The sequence below is a fragment of the Phaenicophaeus curvirostris genome, chromosome 33 (assembly GCF_032191515.1).
Source record: "Phaenicophaeus curvirostris isolate KB17595 chromosome 33, BPBGC_Pcur_1.0, whole genome shotgun sequence".
Classification (NCBI taxonomy): domain Eukaryota; kingdom Metazoa; phylum Chordata; class Aves; order Cuculiformes; family Cuculidae; genus Phaenicophaeus; species Phaenicophaeus curvirostris.
Window position 1 is genome coordinate 2260021 of NC_091424.1, and position 22402 is coordinate 2282422.

Sequence of the window (22402 nt, forward strand, 5' to 3'; positions counted from 1 at the left end):
CCCCGCCCCTTCCTGCCCCCCCCCCTTCTCCCCACGCGTGCGCAGTCGCCGTGCGGGCGGCGCTGATGGCGGCGCTGCGGGGCGGCGCGGGGCCCCGCGGGGCCGAGGCGGCTGGAGGCGGCGGCGGGGAGGCCTCCCAACCTTATGGCAACGGCTTGGGGGGCGGCGGCGGCGGCGGCGGTGGGGGAAGCTCGGGGGGCGGCGGCTCCGAGGACGCCTCGGGCTTGGGGGGGGGAGGGGGCGCCGGGCGGGGAGGGGGGGCAGGGGGAGAGCGGGGAGGGGGAGGCGGCGGGGGGGGCAGCGGCGGGAGGGGGTTGATGGCGGGGGGGGCGACCCCCGCCGCTCAGAGCCAGGCGGCCCCGGGCGGGAGCAGCAGCAGTAGCGCCCCCAGCGCCGCCGCCCCGCACCATCATCATCATCATCATCACCCCCACCACCACCCTCCGCACCCCAACAACAACAACAACGGAGGGGGAGGAGGGGGAGCGGGGGGCAGCCAGGCGGCCGCCGCCGAGCCCGGCGAGGAGCTGGAGGAGGAGGCGGGGCTCGGAGAGGGAGACGCGGGGGATTCCGCCATCGAGGACCCGGTGCGGGGGGGCTCTGGGGCTGTAGAGGGGGTGCTGGGGCACGTGGAGTGGGTTTGGGGTAGTTAGGCGGCTCTTTGGGGTAGTTAGCGGGCTCTTTGGGGTAATTAGGGGTCCCTGGGGCACGTGGAGTGGGTTTGGGGGTGATAAAGGGGCCCCTGGGGCACGTGGAGTGGGTTTGGGGTAGTTAGGAGGGGTCCTTGGGGTAACTAGGAGTGCCCCGGGGCACGTGGAGTGGAATTGGGGGTGTTCTCGGGCACATGGAGTGGGTTTGGGGGTGATAAGTGGGGTCCTGGGGCACGTGGGGTGGGTTTGGGGTAGTTAGAGGGCTCTTTGGGGTAACTAGAGCTGTTCTGGGGCACCTGGAATGGATTTGGGGGAGTCCTGGGGCACCTGGAGTGGATTTGGGGGAGTCCTGGTGCACGTGGAGTGGGTTTCGGGGTGATAAAGGGGGTCCTGGGGCACATGGAGTGGAATTGAAGGTGTCTTGGGGCACTTGGAATCGATTTGGGGGCGTCTTGGGGCACCTAGAGTTGAATTGAGGGGGTCCCGGGGCACATGGAGTGGATTTGGGGTAGTTAGAGGGCTCTTTGGGGCAGTTAAGGGGGTCCTTGGGGTAATTAGGGTTGTCCTGGGGCACGTGGAGTGGATTTGGGGGGGTCCTGGGGTACATGAGGTGGAATTGAAGGTGTCTTGCGGCACGTGGGGTGGATTTCGAGGTGTCCTGGGGCACCTGGAGTGGATTTGGGGGGGTCCTGGGGCACCTGGAGTGGAATTGAGGGGGTCCTGGGGCACCTGGAGTGGATTTGGGGGGGTCCTGGGGCACCTGGAGTGGAATTGAGGGGGTCCTGGGGCACGTGGAGTGGATTTGGGGGGGTCCTGGGGCACGTGGAGTGGATTTGGGGGTGTCCTGGGGCACCCGGAGTGGATTTGGGGGTGTCCTGGGGCACGTGGAGTGGATTTGGGGGGGTCCTGGTGCATGTGGAGTGGATTTCGGGGTGATAAAGGGGGTTTTGGGGTACATGAAGTGGAATTGAAGGTGTCTTGGGGCACCTGGAGTGGATTTGGGGGGCCCCTGGGGCACTTGGAGGGGGTTTGGGGGCGATGAAGGGGCCCCTGGGGCACTTGGAGTGGGTTTGGGGTAGTTGGGGGGGGTCCTTGGGGTAGCTAGGGGTGTCATGGGGCACGTGGAGTGGATTTGGGGGTGTTCTCAGGCACCTAGAGTAGGTTTGGAGGTGATAAATGGGGTCCTGGGGCACTTGGAGTGGGTTTGGGGTAGTTAGGGGGCTCTTTGGGGTAGTTAGGGGGGGTCCTTGGGGTAGCTAGGGGTGTCATGGGGCACGTGGAGTGGATTTGGGGGAGTCCTGGGGCACGTGGGGTGGGTTTGGGGTAGTTAGGGGGCACTTTGGGGTAATTAGGGGGGTCCTGGGGCACTTGGAGTGGATTTGGGGTAGCTAGGGGGCTCTTTGGGGTAGATGAGGGGTGTCCTGGGCCATCTGGAGTGGATTTGGGGGGGTCCTGGGGCATGTGGAATGGGTTTTGGGGTGATAAAGGAGGTCCTGGGGCACCTGGAGTGGATTTGGGGGGGTCTTGGGGCACCTGGAGTGGATTTGGGGGTGTCCTGGGGCACCTGGAGTAGATTTGGGGGGGTCCTGGGGCACATGGAGTCGGTTTGGGGTAGTTAGGGGGCTCTTTGGGGCAGTTAAGGGGGTTCTTGGGGCAATTAGGGGCGTCCTGGGGCACTTGGAGTGGATTTGGGGGGGTCCTGGGGCACGTGGAGTGGGTTTTGGGGTGATAAAGGACGTCCTGGGGCACCTGGAGTGGATTTGGGGGGGCACCTGGAGTGGATTTGGGGGGGTCTTGGGGCACCTGGAGTGGATTTGGGGGGGTCTTGGGGCACCTGGAGTGGATTTGGGGGGGTCCTGGGGCACATGGAGTGGATTTGGGGGGGGTCCTGGGGTACGTGGGGTGGTCTGTGGGGTAATTGGGGGTCAAATCCGTTGGATTTTGGGGTGTCCCCCCCCAGGAGCTGGAGGCCATCAAGGCCCGGGTGCGGGAGATGGAGGAGGAGGCGGAAAAGCTCAAAGAGCTTCAAAACGAGGTGGAAAAACAGATGAACATGAGCCCCCCGCCGGGCAACGGTGAGAGATTAAGGGGGCTGGGAGGGGGGGTGGTGCTGGGGGGGTCCCCAAAACCCCCCTGACCCCCCCAAACCGACCCCCGCAGCCGGCCCGGTCATCATGTCCCTGGAAGACAAAATGGAAGCGGACGCGCGCTCTATCTACGTGGGAAATGTGAGTTTTTTCTTTCTCTATTCTCTGTTTTTGTTCTCAATTTTCCCATTTTCCCTCTCTCTGCCCTCAATTTCCCCCCTAATTCCACTTTTCCCTCATTTCAATCCCATTTCCCACCCCAAATTCCACTTTTTTCCCCTCTCTGACGCCATTTCCCACCCCAAATTCCACTTTTTTCTTCTCTTGCACCAATTTTTCTCTTTCTTGACACCATTTTCCACCCCAAATTCCACTTTATTCCTTCTCTTACCTCAGTTTCTCCCTGTCTTGACATCATTTTCCACCCCAGGTTCCACTTTCTTCCGTCTCCGACCGTGATTTCCTCCTCTTTGACACCATTTTCCACCCAAAATTCCACTTTTTTGCTTTCTGTGACTCTGATTTCCCTCTCTTTGACTCCATTTCTCACTCCAAATTCCAGTTTTTTCTCTTCTGACACTGTTTTTCACCTCAAATTCCACTTTTTTCCTTCTCTGATCCTGATTTTCCTCTCTCTGGCACCATTTCCCCCACGTTTTCTTTCCTTTCCCCTCGTCCCTTTCCCCTCATCCCTGCCCATTTTTCTGTATTTTTATCTCTTTGTTTCCATTTGTCCTCTTTTTGCCTCCTTTTATCCATCTTTTCTTATTTTTGCAACCTTTTTCCCCCTTTCTCCCCCTTTTTGCCTCATTCTCGCCCTTTTTGCCTCATTCTCGCCCTTTTTGCCTCATTTCCCCCCTTTTTGCCTCATTTTCCCCCCTTTTTGCCTCATTTTCCCCCCTTTTTGCCTCATTTTCCCCCCTTTTTGCCTCATTTCCCCCCCTTTTTGCCTCGTTCCCCCCCTTTTTGCCTCATTTTCCCCTATTTTGCCTCATTTTTGCCTCATTCTCCCCCCATTTCGCCTCATTTTTACCTGTTTTTTCCCTGTTTTCCCCCCTTTTTGCCTCATTCTCCACTTTTTGCCATATTTTACCCCAATTTCGCCTCATTTTCCTCATTTCCCCCCCTTTTTGCCTCATTTTCCTCTCTTTTTGCGTCATTTTCCCCCCATTTCCCCCCTTTTTGCCTCATTTTCCCCCTTTTTGCCTCATTTTCCCCCCTTTTTGCCTCATTTTCCCCCCTTTTTGCCTCATTTTCCCCCCTTTTTGCCTCATTTTCCCCCCTTTTTGCCTCATTTTCCCCCCTTTTTGCCTCATTTTCCCCCCTTTTTGCCTCATTTTCCCCCCTTTTGCCTCAATTCTCCCCTTTTTGCCTCATTTTCCTCCCACTTTGCCTCATTTTCGCCTCATTTTTCCCCATTTTTGCCTTGCTCTCCCCCCTTTTAACTCATTTTCCCCTCTTTTAACTCATTTTCCCCCCTTTTTGCCTCATTTTTCCCCCTTTTAATTCATTTTCCCCCTATTTCACCTCGTTTTCGCCTCATTCTCCCCCCTTTTGCCTCATTTTCCCCCCCTTTTGCCTCATTTTCCCCCCCTTTTGCCTCATTTTCCCCCCCTTTGCCTCATTTTTCCCCTTTTGCCTCATTTTCCCCCTTTTTGCCTCTTTTCCCTCCTTTCTGCCTCATTTTCCCTCCTTTCTGCCTCATTTTTCCCCCTTTTTGCCTCATTTTCCCCCCATTTTGCCTCATTTTTGCCTCATTTTTCCCCGTTTCTGCCTCACTCTCCCCCCTTTAACTCATTTTCCCCCCTTTTTGCCTCATTTTTCCCCCTTTTAATTCATTTTTCCCCTATTTCACCTCGTTTTTGCCTCATTTTCCCACCTTTTTGCCTCATTTTTCCCCCTTTCTGCCTCATTTTCCCCCCTTTTTGTCTCATTTTTGCCTCATTTTCCCCTGTTTTTTCCCTATTTTCCCCCCTTTCTGCCTCATTTTTCCCCCTTTTTGCCTCATTTTTCCCCCTTTTCGCCTCATTTTCCCCCCTTTTCGCCTCATTTTCCCCCCTTTTCGCCTCATTTTCCCCCCTTTTCGCCTCATTTTTCCCCCTTTTCGCCTCATTTTTCCCCGCTTTTTCCCCATTTTCCCCCCTTTTTTCCCTATTTTCCCTTTTTTTACCTCCTTTTTCCCCCCCAGGTGGACTACGGCGCCACGGCCGAGGAGCTGGAGGCTCATTTCCACGGCTGCGGCTCCGTTAACCGCGTCACCATCCTCTGCGACAAATACAGCGGCCACCCCAAGGGGTGGGTCACGTGACACCCACCCCCCCCCCCTTAGGGTCATATGACCCCCTTTCCGAGGTCACGTGACCCCCTTTCCGAGGTCACATGACCCCCCCGCTATATAATCCATAGGTTCGCCTACATCGAGTTCTCGGACAAGGAGTCGGTGCGGACGTCGATGGCGCTGGACGAGTCGCTCTTCCGGGGGCGCCAGATCAAGGTGACGCCTCCCAGTGCCTCCCAGTATCCCCCAGGGCCCCTCCCAGTCCCTCCCAGTGCCCCTATTCCCCCTCCCCTCGCTAATTACCCCGCTAATCACCCCCCCCCCCCCCCCCCAGGTGATCCCGAAGCGCACGAACCGCCCGGGCATCAGCACCACCGACCGGGGCTTCCCCCGCGGGCGCTTCCGGGGCCGCGGCGGCGGCTTCAGCGCCTCCCGCGCTCGCTTCTACAGCGGCTACACCCGCCCCCGAGGCCGCCCCTACCGGTACGGCACCTATAGAGCCTCTATAGGGGCCTACGGGGTCTCTATGGGGTGCTTTGGGGTCTCTATGGGGCTCTATGGGGGGGTTATGGGGCTCTATGGGGCGGTTATGGGGCTCTATGGGGGTTTATGGGGTGGTTGTGGGGCTCTACACCCACCCTCGAGGCCGCCCCTACTGGTATGGCACCTATAGAGCCTCTATAGGGGCCTATGGGGTCTCTATGGGGTTTCTATGGGGCTCTATGGGGTGGTTATGGGGCTCTATGGGGTGGTTATGGGGCTTTATAGGGGTTTATGGGGTGGTTATGGGGCTCTAGACCCGCCCCTGAGGCCACCCGTACCAATACGGAACCTATGGGGCACCTATAGAGTGTTTATAGCGTGTTATGGGGTCTCTATGGGGTGCTATGGGGGCTCTATGGGGCTCTATGGGGTCTCTATGGGGCTCTATAGGGGGGTTATGGGGCTCTGTAGGGGTTTATGGGGTGGCTATGGGGCTCTACACCCGCCCTCGAGGCCACCCTTATCGATACGGAGCCTATAGAACACCTATAGAGCGTCTATAGGGTGCTGTGGGGTCTCTATGGGGTCTCTGTGGGGTGCTATGGAGTCTCTATGAGGCTCTATAGGGTCTCTATGGGTTCCTATGGGGTCTCTATGCGGCTCTATGGGGTGCTATGGAGTCTCTGTGAGGCTCTATAGGGTCTCTATGGGTCCCTATGGGGTGTCTATAGGGCCCTAGGTGAGGTTTATGGGGCTTTGGTGGGCTCTATAGGGTCCCTATGGATCTCTATGGGGCTCTATGGGCTCCATAGGTCTCTATGGGTTCCTATTGATCCCTATGAGTCCCTATGGATTCCTATTAATCTCTATGGGTCCCTATGGGCTCCGTGGATCCCTATGGGCCCCTATAGGCCCCTATGGACCCCATACCACCCCCTAACCCCCCCCCCTCTCTCCGCAGGGGCCGCGCCAGGGCCACCTCATGGTATTCCCCGTACTGACCGGCCGCCCCCCCCTCAGCCCCACAAGTACCCCCCCCCCCACCTCCTCCTGCCCCCCCAAATCACCCCCCCTCGGGCCCTATAAGTGCCCCCCCAGGCCCTATATTGCCCCCCCAGGCCCTATATTGCCCCCCCGGGCCCTATAAGTGCCCCCCGGCCCCCTAAGTGCCCCCCAAACCCCCCCGTTTCAGTGTCTTTGTCGTTGCAGGTGGCGCAGCCGGAGGGGCCCGGATGGAAGAGATTGATTGTTGTATTAGGGGGGGGGGTGTACTGGGAGGAACTGGGAGGGACTGGGAGGGACTGGGAGGGGGGGGACACCCCGATATAAACCCCCCCCCCCCAACCCTCTCACACACACACACACACAGCCCGGAGGCGGGGGGGAGGGGAGGGCGAGGGGGGGGCAATAAAAGAGGAGATGGGGGGCAGAGGAGCGTGTGTGTGTGACTGGGGGGACTGGGAGGGACTGGGGGCACTGGGAGGGACTGGGAGGGGGACTGGGGGGACTGGGATGGAATTGGGGGGCGCTGGGAGGGGGAATGGGGGTACTGGAAGGGACTGGGAGGGGGAATGGGGGCACTGGGAGGGGGTTTGGTTCTACTGGGAGAGGGACTGGGGGGATTGGGTTAGACTGGGAGGGACTGGGAGGGGGAATAGGTTGAACTGGGGTCACTGGGAGGGAGAATAGGTCGTACTGGGAGGGACTGGGGGCACTGGGAGGGAGAATAGGTCGGACTGGGAGGAACTGGGGGCACTGGGAGGGGGAATAGGTTGAACTGGGAGGGACTGGGAGGGGGAATAGGTCGTACTGGGGGCACTGGGAGGGGGAATAGGTTGAACTGGGAGGGACTGGGAGGGAGAATAGGTCATACCGGGAGCACTGGGAGGGCGCGCGGCTCCCCCTCCCCTCACGTTCCCGCCTTTTTCTCCCCGCGCGCGCGCGCAGGGGGCGTGGCCTCTTCCCCTCGGCGCTCTCCGATTGGTCGCGCCTCGCCCTGTGGGCGTGGCCTCCCTAAGCCACGCCCCCTTCCCCCTTCCCGTCGTGCCCCGCGGCGCGGTCACGTGCCCCTCAGTGGCGATCATGGCGGCGGCGATGGCGGCGGCGGCGGCGGCGTCTCCTCCTCCGCCGGCTCCCGGTGCCGGGGGGGGAGCGGCGCGGGTGTCGGCGGGGCGGGAGCTGAGCTGCGCGGCCGAGGTCGGGGCGGCGCTGGGCTCGGCCGCCCGCCACGGCTTCGACTTCCTCTGCCTCCCGCTCTTCCACCCGCGGGCCCGCCGGGAGCGGAGCCGGGAACCCGCCGCCCAGCGCGCCGGGCCCGCCACCCGCGCCGACCTGCTGCTCTGCGGACGCGGTGAGTGACGTCACGCGCGCGACGCGCCTCCCCCACCTCCCCCGGGAGAACACGTGACCCCCGGCCCTTCCCAGTGACCCCTCAGTGCCTCCCAGTAGGTCCCAGTGCCTCCCAGTGACCCCTCAGTGCTTCCCAGTAGGTCCCAGTGCCTCCCAGTTCTTCCCAGTGACCCCTCAGTGCCTCCCAGTGGCTCCCAGTCCTTCCCAGTGACCCCTCAGTGCCTCCCAGTGACTTCCCAGTAGGTCCCAGTGCATCCCAGTGCATCCCAGTGTCTCCCAGTGACTTCCCAGTAGGTCCCAGTGCCTCCCAGTCCTTCCCAGTGACCCCTCAGTGCCTCCCAGTGGCTCCCAGTCCTTCCCAGTGACCCCTCAGTGCCTCCCAGTGACTTCCCAGTAGGTCCCAGTGCCTCCCAGTGACCCCTCAGTGCCTCCCAGTAGGTCCCAGTGCATCCCAGTTCTTCCCAGTGACCCCTCAGTGCCTCCCAGTGACTTCCCAGTAGGCCCCAGTGCCTCCCAGTTCTTCCCAGTGACCCCTCAGTGCCTCCCAGTAAGTCCCAGTGCATCCCACTAGGTCCCAGTGCCTCCCAGTGTCTTCCCAGTAGGCCCCAGTGCCTCCCAATGACTTCCCAGTAGGTCCCAGTGCATCCCAGTGACCCCTCAGTGCCTCCCAGTAGGTCCCAGTGCATCCCAGTGACCCCTCGGTGCCTCCCAGTAGGTCCCAGTGCCTCCCAGTACCTCCCAGTGACCCCTCGTTGCCTAACAGTGACTTCCCAGTAGGTCCCAGTGCCTCCCAGTTCTTCCCAGTGACCCCTCAGTACCTCCCAGTAGGTTCCAGTGCATCCCAGTAGGTCCCAGTGTATCCTAGTGTCTCCCAGTGACTTCTCAGTAGGTCCCAGTGGATCCCAGTCTCTCCCAGTGACCCTCCAGTACCTCCCAGTCCATCCAGTCTCTCCCAGTGACCCCCTAGTCATTCCCAGTCTCTCCCAGTGACCCCCCAGTCCTTCCCAGTTCCCCCTGGGTTACCCCCCAGTCCCTCCCAGTCCCTCCCAGTGACCCCAGTTCCCGCAGACTGGAACACGCTGGTGGTGGGGAAGGTCTCGCCCTGGATCCGAGCGGACTCGCCCCTGGAGCACGAGCGCCGCAACTCTGAGGCCGTGAGTGACACCAGTACACACCAGTACAAACCAGTATAGCCCCGACAGCCCTCCCACCACAACCCAGTTCCCTCCCAGTCCCTCCCAGTGCTCCTGTTCCCTCTCCCAGTCCATCCCAGTGCCCCCATTCCCCCTCCCAGTCCCTCCCAGTATCCCCCTAAGGCCCCATAGCTCCCCCATTCCCCCTCCCAGTGCCTCCCAGTCTCTCCCAGTATCCCCTCAAGACCCTGTAGCTCCCCCATTTCCCCTCCCAGTGCCTCCCAGTCCCTCCCAGTACCCCCCTAAGGCCCCGTAGCTCCCCCATACCCCCTCCCAGTGCCCCCCCGAGGCCCCGTAGCTCCCCCGTTCCCCCTCCCAGTGGCTCCCAGTGGCTCCCAGTGCGTTCCCCGCAGGCGCTGGCGCAGGAGCTGGATTTCGGGGCGTACCTGGGGGTCCCGGCCTTCCTGCTGCCCCTCCCCCAGGCCCAGAACCCCAACCTGGCGCGGCTGCTCTGCGCCCACCTGCACAGCGGCCACCACAGCGCCATGGTCAGACTGGGAGGCACTGGGAGGGACTGGGAGGGACTGGGATGGACTGGGAGGAGGAATGGGGGCACTGGGAGGGACTGGGAGGGAGAAGGAGGGAACTGGGAGGCACTGGGAGGGACTGGGAGGGGGTTTGGGGGCACTGGGAGTGGGAAGGAAGGAACTGGGAGGCACTGGGATGGACTGGGAGGGACTGGAAGGGGGAATGGGGGCACTGGGAGGGACTGGGAGAAAGAAGAAGGGAACTGGGAGGGACTGGGAGGGGGAATGGGGATACTGGGAGGGAGAAAGAGGGAACTGGGAGCACTGGGAGGGGTTCCTGGGAGGTTTTGAGGCCCAAACTGGTTTGTCGCGTTGCCTACTGGTTGGCACTGGTTTATACTGGTCCATACTGGTGCGCGCAGGTGTGGGTGCGGGTCCCGCTGGTGGCGCCCGAGGACGCGCGGGAGGACCTGGTGGAGAACGAGGAGCCCCCCGAGGAGCCCCCCGAGGAGAAGACCTGGCTCTGGTGGGGCAACTGGGAGGCACTGGGAGGCACTGGGAGGGGGCGCGGGGCCTTACTGGGAGGCACTGGGAGCAACTGGTGCTCGTGACCCCCCCCCCCACCCCAGGTGGCACAACTTCCGCACCCTCTGTGACTACAACAAGCGCGTCGGAGTGGGTGAGTGACACCAGTGCTCCCAGTATGGACCAGTAACCCCTCCCAGTGCCCCCAGTCCCCCTCCCAGTCCCTCCCAGTGTCCCCATTCCCCCTCCCAGTGCCTCCCAGTGCCCCCAGTCCCCCTCCCAGTGCCCCCATTCCCCCTCCCAGTCCCCCCCAGTGCCCCCAGTCCCCCTCCCAGTCCCTCCCAGTCCCCTCCCAGTCCCTCCCAGTGCCCCCCAGCCCCCTCCCAGTCCCTCCCAGTCCCTCCCAGTCCCCCCCAGTCCCTCCCAGTGCCCCCAGCGTGCCGTCCCGCAGCGCTGGAGGTGGGCCCGGACCTGCCGTCGGGGGCCGCGGTGTCGCGCTGGCTGGGGGAGCCGGTCAAGGCCGCCATCCTGCCCACCAGCCTCTTCCTCACCAACAAGAAAGGCTTCCCCGTCCTCTCCCGGCCCCACCAGCGCCTGCTGGGGCGCCTGCTCAAGGTACTGGGAGGGACTGGGAGGCACTGGGAGGGACTGGGAGGAGGTTTGGGGAGGGAGCTTTATGGTTTTCTATGGATTCAATGGTTTTCTATGGATTCAATGGGTTTCTATAGGTTGCTTCTATGGGGTCTATGGGGTTTCTGGAGGTTTCTATGGGTTCCTATGGGTCTCTGTAGGTGTTTAAGGGTCTCTATGGGTCTCTATGGGGTCTATGGGGTTCTATGGGGTCTCTATAGGTTTTTAAGGGTCTCTATGGGGTCTCTATGGGTCCCTATGGGGTCTCTATGGGGTCTATGGGGTCTCTATGAGGTCTCTATGGAGTCTCTGTGTGTCTCTATGGGGTCTCTATGGGGTCTCTATGGGTCCATATGGGTCTCCATGTGTCCCTATGGGCTCTATGGGGTCTCTGTGGGGTCGCTATGGGTGTCTATGGGGTCCCTTTGGGTCTCTATAGGTCCCTATGGGGTTCTTATGGGGTCTCTATGTGTCCTTATGGGGTCTCTATGTGGCTCTATGGGGTCTCTATGGGTCTCTATGGGCTCTATATGGTTCTATGGGGTCTCTATGGGGTTCGTGGGGTTCTATAGAGCTCTATGGGGTCTCTATGGGGTCTCTATGGGGTCTCTATAAGACTTTATAGGGTCTCTGTGGGGTCTGTATGGGGTCTCTATGGGGTCTCTATGGGCTCTATGGTGTCTCTATGGATCCCTATGGCTCCCTATGGCTCCCTATGGGCTCTATGGGTCCCTATGGGTCCCTATGGGCTCTATGGGTCCCTATGCGTCCCTATGGGCTCTATGGGTCCCTATGGCTCCCTATGGCTCCCTATGGCTCCCTATGGCTCCCTATGGGCTCTATGGATCCCTATGGCTCCCTATGGTCTCTGTACGTCCCCGTGCCCCCAGCTGGACGTGCAGGTGGTGCTGTGGGGCGCCCCCCGGCACGGCTCCAAGCCGCTCAGCGCCTACCTGCAGTACCTGGAGCACCTGGGGCAGCACCGGCCCCCGCCCTCCGCCTACGAGCTCTTCGCCCGCGGCTACGAGGACTACCTGCAGTCCCCCCTGCAGGTGCCGGGGGCCTCACCTGGGCGGGGGGGGGGCCTCTACCGGGGCGGGGGGGGGCCTCACCTGGGCGGGGAGGGGCTCAGGGGGTCCCTATGCCCATAGGGTTCAAAGGGGGGGGGCTGGAGGGGGACCCTGTCCCCATAGGAGTCAATGGAGGGGCTGGAGGGGGCGTGGCTTAAGCCTGGTGGGCGTGGCTTGAGGCTGGGGGCGTGGCCAAGGGGTCCCAATACTCATTTGAGTCAATGGAGGGGGCGTGGCTTGAGCCTAGGGGGCGTGGCCAAGGGGTTTATAGCCCCATAGGATATAATGGAGGGGCGTGGCTTAAGACTGGGGGCGTGGCCAAGGGGTCCCTGTCCCCATAGGATTCAATGGAGGGGCTGGAGGGGGCGTGGCTTGAGCCTAGGGGGCGTGGCCAAGGGGTTTATAGCCCCATAGGATATAATGGAGGGGGCGTGGCTTAAGACTGGGGGCGTGGCCAAGGGGTCCCTAGACCCATAGGAGTCAATGGAGGTGGTGGAGGGGGCGTGGCTTGAGCTTGGGGGCGTGGCCAAGGGGGTCCCTAGACCCATAGGAGTCAATTGAGGGGCTGAAGGGGGCGTGGCCAAGGGTCCCTATACCCATAGGAATCAATGGAGGGGGCGTGGCTTGAGGCTGGGGGCGTGGCCAAGGGGTTTATAGCCCCATAGGATATAATGGAGGGGCGTGGCTTAAGACTGGGGGCATGGCCAAGGGGTCCCTGTCCCCCATAGGATTCAATGGAGGGGCTGGAGGGGGCGTGGCTTGAGCCTGGGGGCGTGGCCAAGGGGTCCCTGTCCCCATAGGATTCAATGGAGGGGCTGGAGGGGGCGTGGCTTAAGCCTGGGGGCGTGGCCAAGGGGTCCCTAGACCCATAGGATATAATGAGGGGGCGTGGCTTGAGCCTGGGGGCGTGGCCAAGGGCTTCCCAGCCCCATAGGATATAATGGAGGGGGCGTGGCTTGAGCTTGGGGGCGTGGCCAAGGGAGAAGGGGGCGTGGCTAACGCAGGCCCCGCCCCCTCCCTCCAGCCCCTGATGGACAACCTGGAGTCGCAGACCTACGAGGTGTTCGAGAAGGACCCCGTCAAGTACAGCCAGTACCAGCAGGTGGGGGGCACTGGGAGCACTGGGAGGCACTGGGGAGGGCGCTGGGGCCGCTGGGCTCGTTTGCCTCTCGTTAACATCTCATTAACATCTCATTAACATCTCGTTTGCATATAATTTAAGGCGATTTATCAGTGTCTGCTCGACCGAGTCCCTGAGGAGGAGAAGGAGACCAACGTCCAGTGAGTCCTCCCTGGTCCTATAGGTCCTTTCCTGTTCCTATAAGTCCTTCCCATTCCTATAGGTCCCTCCCTATTCCTATAGGTCTCCCTTATTCCTATAGCTCCCCGCTATTCCTATAGATCAGTTCTATTTTCTATAGGTCTCCCCTATTCCTATAGGTCCCTGCTCTTTTCTATGAGTCCTACGTATTCGTATAGATCTCTTCTATTTCGTATGGGCCCCCCCCATTCCTATAGGTCCCTTCTATTTCCTATAGATCCCCCCTATTCCTATAGGTCCCCCCTATTCCTATAGGTCTCCCCCATTCCTATAGGTCCTTTCTATTTCCTATGGGCCCTCCCTATTCCTATAGATCCCTTGTATTTTCTATAGGTCTCTCCTATTTTCTATAGATGTTTCCTATTCCTATGGATCGTCCTTATTCCTATAGATTTTCCCTATTCGTATGGGTCCTTTCTGTTTCCTATGGGTCCCCTGGATTCCTATAGGTCCCTCTCGTTCCTATAGATCCCTCTCGTTCCTATAGGTCCCTCCTATTCCTATAAATCCCTCCTGTTCCTATAGGTCCCTCCCGCTCCTATAGCTCTTCTCTATTTCCTATGGGTCCCCCCGTTCCTATAAGTCTCTCCTATTCCCTATAGATCTTCTCTATTCCTATCGACCTGTTCTATTCCCTATAGGGTCCCCCCTATCCCTATGGGTCCCCCCCATTCCTATACCTCCCTCTCATTCCCTATGGGTCCCCCCCTATTCCTATAGCTCCCTCCCCTTCCCTACGGGCTCCCCCTATTCCTATAGCTCCCTCCCCTTCCCTATAGGTCCCCCCCGACCCTATAGGTCCCCCCACGCTCACGGGGCGCCCCGGCCCCCCCGTTCCCAGGGTGGTTCTGGTGCTGGGCGCGGGCCGGGGGCCGCTGGTCAACGCGACGCTGCGTGCGGCTCGCCAGGCCGGCCGCCACGTGCGGCTCTACGCCGTCGAGAAGAACCCCAACGCCGTCGTCACGTGAGCAAAAACCTCTTTTTTTCCCCCAAAACCCCCTCGTTTCCCCCCAAAACCCCCTCGTTTCCCCCCAAAACCCCCTCGTTTCCCCCCAAACCCCCCTCGTTTCCCCCCAAACCCCCTCGTTTTCCCCCAAAACCCCCTCGTTCTGCCCCAAAACCCCCTCATTTTCCCTCAAAATCCTTTCATTTTACTCAACCCCCTTCGTTTTGCCCCAAAACGCCCTCGTTCGGCACCAAAAACGCTGCGGGATACCCTATAGGCACCTATGGGGACCTATAGAGCCCCTATATGGCCCCGTAGGCCCCCTATATCACCCCATAAACCCTCTATATCACCCCATAGGTCCGTTATATCACTCTGTTGATCCCCTATATGGCTGTATAGGTTCATTATATGGCTCTGTAACCCCCTATATCACCCCATAGACCCCCTATATCACTCCATAGACCCATTATATCACCCTGTAGATCCTCTATATCGCTGTATAGGTTCCTTATATGGCCCTGCGACCCCTTATATCACCCCATAGCCTCCTTATATCACTCTGTAGATCCCCTATATCGCTGTATAGGTTCCTTATATGGCCCTGTAACCCCTTATATCACTCTGTAGATCCCCTATATCACTGTATAGGTCCCTTATATGGCCCCGTAGCCCCTTATATCACCCTATAGCCCCCTTATATCACCCTGTAGATCCCCTATATCGCTGTATAGATCCACTATATGGTCCTGTAGCCCCTTATATCACCTTATAGGCCCCTTATATCACCCCATAAAGCTCTTATATCACCCTGTAAGCCCATTATATGGCTCCATAGCCCCTTATATCACCTCATAGCCCCTTATATCACCCCATAGGCCCCTTATATCACCCCATAAAGCTCTTATATCACCTTGTAAGCCCCTTATATCGCTCCATAGCCCCTTATATCACCCCATAGGCCCCTTATATCACCCCATAAAGCTCTTATATCACCCTGTAAGCCCATTATATGGCCCCGTAGCCCCCTAATATCACCCCATAGGCTCCTTATATGGCCCTGTAGCCCCTTATATGGTCTTGTAACCCCATTATATCACCCCATAGGACCCCTATATCACCCCATAGATCCTTATATCACCGTATAGATCTCTATATTACTTCATAGGCTCATTATATCATCTTATAGGTCTATTATATTGACTCATAGGCCTATTATATCGCCCCATAAGCCTATTATATCGCTCCATAGAGCCCTATATGACCCCGTAGCCCCCTATACGGCCCGGTAGCCCCCTATACATCTCTATACGTGCCCCCCCAGGCTGGAGAGCTGGCAGTACGAGGAGTGGGGGGCTCAGGTGCGGGTGGTGGCCCAGGACATGCGGGACTGGCGCTGCCCGGAGCCCGCGGACCTGCTGGTGTCCGAGCTCCTCGGCTCCTTCGGGGACAACGAGCTCTGCCCCGAGTGCCTGGACGGCGCCCAGCCCTGCCTCAAGGGTGAGGGGGCCGGGAAAACGGGGACGGGAGCGGGATTGGGGGCCGGATCCGGAGAGAAAGTGGGAGTAGGAGTGGGATTGGGAGGGAAAATGGGGGTGGGAGTGGGATTAGGGGTCGGATCGGGAGAGAAAATGGGGATAGGAGTGGGATTAGGGGTCGGATCGGGAGAGAAAATGGGATTAGGAGTGGGATTAGGGGTCAAATCGGGAGTGAAAATGGGGATTGGAGTGGGATTAGGGGTGGAATCGGGAGTGAAAATGGGATTAGAAGTGGGATTAGGGGTTGAATCGGGAGTGAAAATGGGGATGGGAGCGGGATTAGGGGTCGAATTGGGAGTGAAAATGGGATTAGGAGTGGGATTGGGAGTGAAAATGGGGATGGGAGTGGGATTAGGGGTCGAATCGGGAGTGAAAATGGGATTAGGAGTGGGATTGGGAGTGGATTAGGGGTCGAATCGGGAGAGAAAATGGGATTAGGGGTGGGATTGGGAGTGAAAATGGGATTAGAAGTGGGATTAGGGGTTGAATCAGGAGTGAAAATGGGATTAGAAGTGGGATTGGGAGTGAAAATGGGGGTGGGAGTGGGATTAGGGGTGGAATCGGGAGCGAAAATGGGATTAGGAGTGGGATTGGGAGTGGAAATGGGGATGGGAGTGGGATTAAGAGTGGGATTGGGAGTGAAAATGGGATTAGGAGTGGGATTGGGAGGGAAAATGGGGATGGGAGTGGGATTAGGGGTCAAATCAGGAGTGAAAATGGGGGTAGGAGTGGGATTGGGAGGGAAAATGGGGGTAGGAGTGGGATTGGGAGGGAAAATGGGGATGGGAGTGGGATTAGGGGTCGAATTGGGAGTGAAAATGGGGGTAGGAGTGGGATTGGGAGTGAAAATGGGGATGGGAGTGGGATTAGGGGTCAGATTGGGAGTGAAAATGGGGGTAGGAGTGGGATTAGGGGTCGGATCGGGAGTGAAAATGGGATTAGGAGTGGGATTGGGAGTGAAAATGGGGGTAGGAGTGGGATTAGGGGTGGAATTGGGAGTGAAAATGGGATTAGGAGTGGGATTAGGAGTGAAAATGGGGGTTGGAGTGGGATTAGGGGTCGAATTGGGAGTGAAAATGGGATTAGGAGTGGGATTAGGAGTGGAAATGGGGGTGGGAGTGGGATTAGGGGTCGAATAGGGAGAGAAAATGGGATTAGGAGTGGGATTAGGAGTGAAAATGGGGGTAGGAGTGGGATTAGGGGTGGAATCGGGAGAGAAAATGGGATTAGGAGTGGGATTAGGAGTGAAAATGGAGATGGGAGTGGGATTGGGAGTGAAAATGGGGGTAGCAGTGGGATTAGGGGTCGAATCGGGAGTGAAAATGGGATTAGGAGTGGGATTGGGAGGGAAAATGGGGGTAGGAGTGAGATTAGGGGTGGAATTGGGAGCGCAAATGGGATTAGGAGTGGGATTGGGAGTGAAAATGGGGATGGGAGTGGGATTAGGGGTGGAATCGGGAGAGAAAATGGGATTAGGAGTGGGATTGGGAGTGAAAATGGGGATGGGAGTGGGATTAGGGGTGGAATCGGGAGAGAAAATGGGATTAGGCGTGGGATTAGGAGTGGAAATGATGTCTATGGGGCAGGATTTGGGGTGCGGGGGTCCCCGTGGGGCAGGGGTCGGGGTCCCCGGGGTCTGAGGTGGCTCTCGGGGTCCCCAGCGGACGGCGTCAGCATCCCCTGCTCCTACACGTCCTTCCTGGCCCCCATCTCGTCCTCCAAGCTCTACAACGAAGTGCGCGGCTGCCGGGAGCGCGACCGCCACCCCGAGGTGGGGACAGGGGGGGTCCCCTATGGGCTCTATAGGTCCCTGTGGGCTCTATAGGTCCCTGTGGGGTCTCTATGGGGTCTTTATGGGTCCCTATGGGTCACTTATGGGTCTCTGTGGGGTCTCTGTGGGGTCTCTATGGGGTCTCTATGGGGTCTATGGGGTCTCTATGGGGTGTCTGTGGGCTCTATGGGGTCTCTATGGGGTCTCTATAGGTCCCTATGGGGTCTCTATGGGGTCTCTATGGGGTCTCTATGGGCTCTATGGAGTCTCTATAGGTCCCTATGGGTCTCTATGTGTCCCTATGGGCTCTATGGGGTCTCTGTGGGATTCCTATAAATGTCTGTGGGGTCTTTATGGGTCTCTATAGGTCCCTATGGGTCTCTGTGGGGTCTCTATGGGGTCCCTATGGCTCTCTATAGGTCCCTATGGGGTCTCTATGGGGTTTATGGGTCTCATATGGGTCACTTATGGTCTCTATGGGGTCTCTATGGGCTCTATGTGTCCCTATGGGGTCTCTGTGGGTCTCTATAGGTCACTTATGGGTCTCTGTGGGGTCTCTATAGGTCACTTATGGGTTTCTATGGGTCCCTATGGGTCTCTATAGGTCACTTACGGGTCCCTATGGGTCTCTATGGGTCTCTATAGGTCACTTATGGGTCTCTGTGGGGTCTCTATAGGTCACTTATGGGTTTCTATGGGTCGCTATGGGTCTCTATAGGTCACTTACGGGTCTCTATGGGTCTCTATGGGTCTCTATAGGTCACTTATGGGTCTCTATGGGTCTCTATAGGTCACTTATGGGTCTCCGTGGGTCCCTATGGGGTCTCTATATGTCCCTGTGTGTCCCTTATGGGTCTCTATATGTCTGTATGGGTCCCTATGGGCTCTGTGGGTCCCTATGGGGTCTCTATATGTCCCCGTGTGTCCTTTATGGGTCTCTATATGTCCCCGTGTGTCCCCTATGGGTGTCGGGGGGGCAGGCTCAGTTCGAGACGCCGTACGTCGTGCGGCTCCACAACTTCCACCAACTGGCGCCGCCCCAGCCCTGCTTCAGCTTCCAGCACCCCCGGCCCGGTACGGTGGCCACGCGGCCTCAGTTGGTAGCCACGGGGGGGTTGGTGGCCCCAAAGGGGGGTTTGGTGGCCCCAAAGGGGGGTTTGGTGGCCACAAAGGGGGTTTGGTGGCCCTAAAGGGGGTTTGGTGGCCACAAAGGGAGGTTTGGTGGCCCTAAAGGGGGGTTTGGTGGCCACAAAGGGAGGTTTGGTGGCCCTAAAGGGAGGTTTGGTGGCCCTAAAGGGGGGTTTGGTGGCCATAAAGGGGGGTTTGGTGGCCATAAAGGGGGTTTGGTGGCCACAAAGGGAGGTTTGGTGGCCCTAAAGGGGGGTTTGGTGGCCCCAAAGGGAGGTTTGGTGGCCCTAAAGGGGGGTTTGGTGGCCACAAAGGGGGTTTGGTGGCCCTAAAGGGGGGTTTGGTGGCCCTAAAGGGGGTTTGGTGGCCCTAAAGGGGGGTTTGGTGGCCATAAAGGGGGGTTTGGGGGCCACAAAGGGGGGTTTGGGGGCCCTAAAGAGAGGTTTGGTGGCCCTAAAGGGGGGTTTGGTGGCCACAAAGGGGGGTTTGGTGGCCACAAAGGGAGGTTTGGTGGCCACAAAGGTGGGTTTGGTGGCCATAAAGGGGGTTTGGTGGCCCTAAAGGGGGGTTTGGTGGCCCTAAAGGGGGGTTTGGTGGCCACAAAGGGGTTTTTGGTGGCCACAAAGGGGTTTTTGGTGGCCAGAGAGGGGTTTTTGGTGGCCCCAGAGGGTTTTTAGTGGCCGCGGAGCAGGAGTTGGTGGCCACACGGTGTGTTTTGGTGGCCCCCGCAGAGGCGTCGGGCGACAACAGCCGCTACCGGTGCCTCTCGTTCCGCGTGGAGGTCGGCACCGTCCTGCACGGCTTCGCCGGCTACTTCGAGACCCAACTCTATGGCCACATCGGCCTCAGTGAGCGCCCGCGGTCACTGGGGGTCACTGGGGGTCACTAGGGGTCTCTAGGGGTCACTATGGGGTCACTAGGGGTCTCTATGGGGTCTCTATGGGGTCTCTATAAGGCTTTATGGGTCTCTATGGGGTCTCTATGGGTCACTATGGGGTCACTGTGGGTCACTTTGGGGTCACTTATGGGTCACTGGGGTCACTTATGGGTCACTTATGGGTCTTTATGGGTCACTATGGGTTGTTATGGGTCACTTACGGGTCACTGTGGGTCACTAAGGGTCAGTTATGGGTCCCTATGGGTCACTTAGGGGTCTCTATGGGTCCTTATCGGTCACTTAGGGGTCACTATGGGTCACTTAGGGGTCACTTAGGGGTGCCTATGGGTCACTTAGGGGTCCCTATGGGTCACTTAGGGGTCACTATGAGTCCCTATGGGTCACTTAGGGGTCACTGTGGGTCCCTATGGGTCACTTAGGGGTCACTTAGGGGTCCCTATGGGTCACTTAGGGGTCACTATGGGTCACTTAGGGGTCACTATGAGTCCCTATGGGTCACTTAGGGGTCACTGTGGGTCCCTATGGGTCACTTAGGGGTCACTTAGGGGTCCCTATGGGTCACTTAGGGGTCTCTATGGGTCACTTAGGGGTCCCTATGAGTCCCTAGGGGTCACTTAGGGGTCCCTATGGGTCACTTAGGGGTCACTTAGGGGTGCCTATGGGTCACTTAGGGGTCAGTATGGGTCCCTATGGGTCACTTAGGGGTCCGTACGGGTCACTTAGGGGTCACTTAGGGGTGCCTATGGGTCACTTAGGGGTCACTTAGGGGTCCCTATGGGTCACTTAGGGGTCACTATGAGTCCCTATGGGTCACTTAGGGGTCCCTACAGGTCACTTAGGGGTCACTTAGGGGTGCCTATGGGTCACTTAGGGGTCACTTAGGGGTCCCTATGGGTCACTTAGGGGTCACTATGAGTCCCTATGGGTCACTTAGGGGTCACTTAGGGGTCCCTATGGGTCACTTAGGGGTCACTATGAGTCCCTATGGGTCACTTAGGGGTCACTTAGGGGTCCCTATGGGTCACTTAGGGGTCACTATGAGTCCCTATGGGTCACTTAGGGGTCACTGTGGGTCCCTATGGGTCACTTAGGGGTCACTATGAGTCCCTATGGGTCACTTAGGGGTCACTGTGGGTCCCTATGGGTCACTTAGGGGACCCTATGGGTCACTTAGGGGTCTCTATGGGTCACTTAGGGGTCCCTATGAGTCCCTAGGGGTCACTTAGGGGTCACTTAGGGGTGCCTATGGGTCACTTAGGGGTCTCTATGGGTCACTTAGGGGTCACTATGGGTCACTTAGGGGTCCCTATGAGTCCCTAGGGGTCACTTAGGGGTGCCTATGGGTCACTTAGGGGTCACTTAGGGGTCACTATGGGTCCTTATCGGTCACTTATGGGTCCCTATGGGTCACTTAGGGGTCTCTAGGGGTCACTTAGGAGTCACTTAGGGGTCCCTACGGTCACTTAGGCGTCACTTAGGGGTCACTAGGGGTCCATATGGGTCACTTAGGGGTCACTATGGGTCCTTATCGGTCACTTATGGGTCCCTATGGGTCATTGTGGGTCTCTAGGGGTCACTTAGGGGTCACTTAGGGGTCCCTAGGGGTCCCTGTGGGTCACTCGGGCGTGGCCTTGGCGGCCATCTTGCCCCAAGATGGCGTCGGGGGGGGGCGTGGCCTGACCGGTTGCCATGCGCAGGCATCCGCCCGGAGACGCACTCGCCCGGAATGTTCTCCTGGTTCCCCATCTTCTTCCCCATCAAGGTAGGCGGCCATCTTGGATCGGCCATCTTGGATTGGGGCGGCCATCTTGGATCGGCCATCTTGGAATGGGGCAGCCATCTTGGATCGGCCATCTTGGATTGGGGCAGCCATCTTGGATTGGTTCCCATGGGTTAATTGGGTTGGGATGGCCATGGTGGGATGGGATGGGGGCAGCCATCTTGGATTGGGGCGGCCATCTTGGATCGGCCATCTTGGATTGGGGCGGCCATCTTGGATCGGCCATCTTGGATTGGGGCGGCCATCTTGGATCGGCTATCATGGGTTAGTTGGGTTGTGTTGGCTGGGATGGGGGCAGCCATATTGGATCGGCCATCTTGGATCGGCCATCTTGGATTGGGGCGGCCATCTTGGATTGGCCATCTTGGATTGGGGCGGCCATCTTGGATTGGTTCCCATGGGTTAGTTGGGTTGGGTTGGCTGGGATGGGGTCAGCCATCTTGGATCGGCCATCTTGGGTCGGCCATCTTGGATTGGGGCGGCCATCTTGGATTGGGGCAGCCATGTTGGATCGGCCATCTTGGATTGGGGCGGCCATCTTGGGTTGGTTCCCATGGGTTAGTTGGGTTGGCTGGGATGGGGTCAGCCATCTTGGATCGGCCATCTTGGATCGGGTCGGCCATCTTGGGTCAGCCATCTTGGATCGGCCATCTTAGGTTTGGCTGGAGGGCAGCCATCTTGGGTGGGGTTGAGGTTGGATTCCACCATCTTGGGTTGGGTGGAGGTGGGATTCGGCCATCTTGGGTGGGTCTAACCCCCTGTCCTCCCTCCCCGCAGCAGCCGGTGCCGGTTCGCGCCGGCGAGACGGTGTCGGTGGCTTTCTGGCGCTGCGCGACCCCCAAGAAGGTCTGGTACGAGTGGGCCGTCACCTCCCCGGCCTGCTCCGCCCTCCACAACCCCACGGGCCGCTCCTACACCATCGGCCTCTGAGCCCAATAAAGCGCCTCCTCCTCGGCTCCTCGCGGGGCTCGTTAGTCGCCCGCGGGGCTCGTTACTCGCCCAAAGGGGGGGTTGGTCTGTGTAAAAGGGGGGATTCGGTGGTTTAAAGGGTTAATTCGACCCCATCGTGCGGGAATCGGGGCCTTTAAGGGGTTCATTAGGCATCCACAGGGGGTAATTAGGCACCTAAAGGGGTAATTAGGCACCTAAAGGGGTAATTGGGCTGCTTAAAGGGGGTAATTAGGTGTCTAAAGGGTTAATTCGACACCATCATGGGGGAATTCAACCAGTAAAGGGGTAATTAGTCACCTTTTAAGGGGTAATTAGTTATCTAAAGGGGTAATTGGTT

At 58.7% G+C, this 22402-nt stretch overlaps 2 protein-coding genes across 6 annotated transcripts; both read left to right on the forward strand.

Annotated features, from left to right (window-relative positions):
• Positions 1 to 290: 290 nt before the first annotated feature.
• PABPN1 (poly(A) binding protein nuclear 1) lies at positions 291 to 6845 on the forward strand. Of its 2 annotated transcripts, none has more exons than XM_069879207.1 (7): positions 291 to 587; positions 2611 to 2725; positions 2811 to 2878; positions 4926 to 5032; positions 5144 to 5231; positions 5350 to 5498; positions 6708 to 6845. In XM_069879207.1, exons 1-7 carry the CDS (start codon positions 318 to 320, stop codon positions 6742 to 6744), a joined length of 834 nt encoding a protein of 277 aa, XP_069735308.1. In that variant the 5' UTR covers positions 291 to 317; the 3' UTR covers positions 6745 to 6845. The 2 variants fall into 2 exon arrangements, with proteins under 2 accessions (XP_069735308.1, XP_069735307.1); XM_069879206.1 differs by having other exon boundaries at positions 295 to 587; positions 6460 to 6845.
• Positions 6846 to 7565: 720 nt separating this feature from the next.
• Positions 7566 to 22095, forward strand: PRMT5 (protein arginine methyltransferase 5). 4 transcript variants are annotated; one of them, XM_069879191.1, is made up of 16 exons: positions 7566 to 7848; positions 8916 to 9001; positions 9394 to 9528; positions 9930 to 10033; positions 10137 to 10186; positions 10484 to 10647; positions 11553 to 11714; positions 12757 to 12834; positions 12955 to 13013; positions 13895 to 14017; positions 15324 to 15499; positions 17199 to 17308; positions 18289 to 18382; positions 19168 to 19284; positions 21032 to 21096; positions 21895 to 22095. In XM_069879191.1, the coding sequence occupies exons 1-16, from the start codon at positions 7581 to 7583 to the stop codon at positions 22042 to 22044; spliced, it is 1941 nt and encodes a 646-aa protein (XP_069735292.1). In that variant the 5' UTR covers positions 7566 to 7580; the 3' UTR covers positions 22045 to 22095. The 4 variants fall into 4 exon arrangements, with proteins under 4 accessions (XP_069735292.1, XP_069735291.1, XP_069735293.1 ...); XM_069879190.1 differs by having other exon boundaries at positions 21892 to 22094; XM_069879192.1 differs by lacking the exon at positions 19168 to 19284 and having other exon boundaries at positions 21892 to 22095.
• Positions 22096 to 22402: the final 307 nt, after the last annotated feature.

Coding starts and splice junctions, on each gene's coding strand:
- PABPN1 (XM_069879206.1), top strand. CDS start 318: ATGGCGGGGGGGGCGACCCCCGCCGCTCAGAGCCAGGCGGCCCCGGGC. Junction 5,033..5,143: donor TACAGCGGCCACCCCAAGGG/GTGGGTCACGTG, acceptor TATAATCCATAG/GTTCGCCTACATCGAGTTCT. Junction 5,232..5,349: donor TCCGGGGGCGCCAGATCAAG/GTGACGCCTCCC, acceptor CCCCCCCCCCAG/GTGATCCCGAAGCGCACGAA.
- PRMT5 (XM_069879190.1), top strand. CDS start 7,581: ATGGCGGCGGCGATGGCGGCGGCGGCGGCGGCGTCTCCTCCTCCGCCG. Junction 10,034..10,136: donor GAGGAGAAGACCTGGCTCTG/GTGGGGCAACTG, acceptor CCCCCACCCCAG/GTGGCACAACTTCCGCACCC. Junction 15,500..17,198: donor CGCCCAGCCCTGCCTCAAGG/GTGAGGGGGCCG, acceptor CGGGGTCCCCAG/CGGACGGCGTCAGCATCCCC.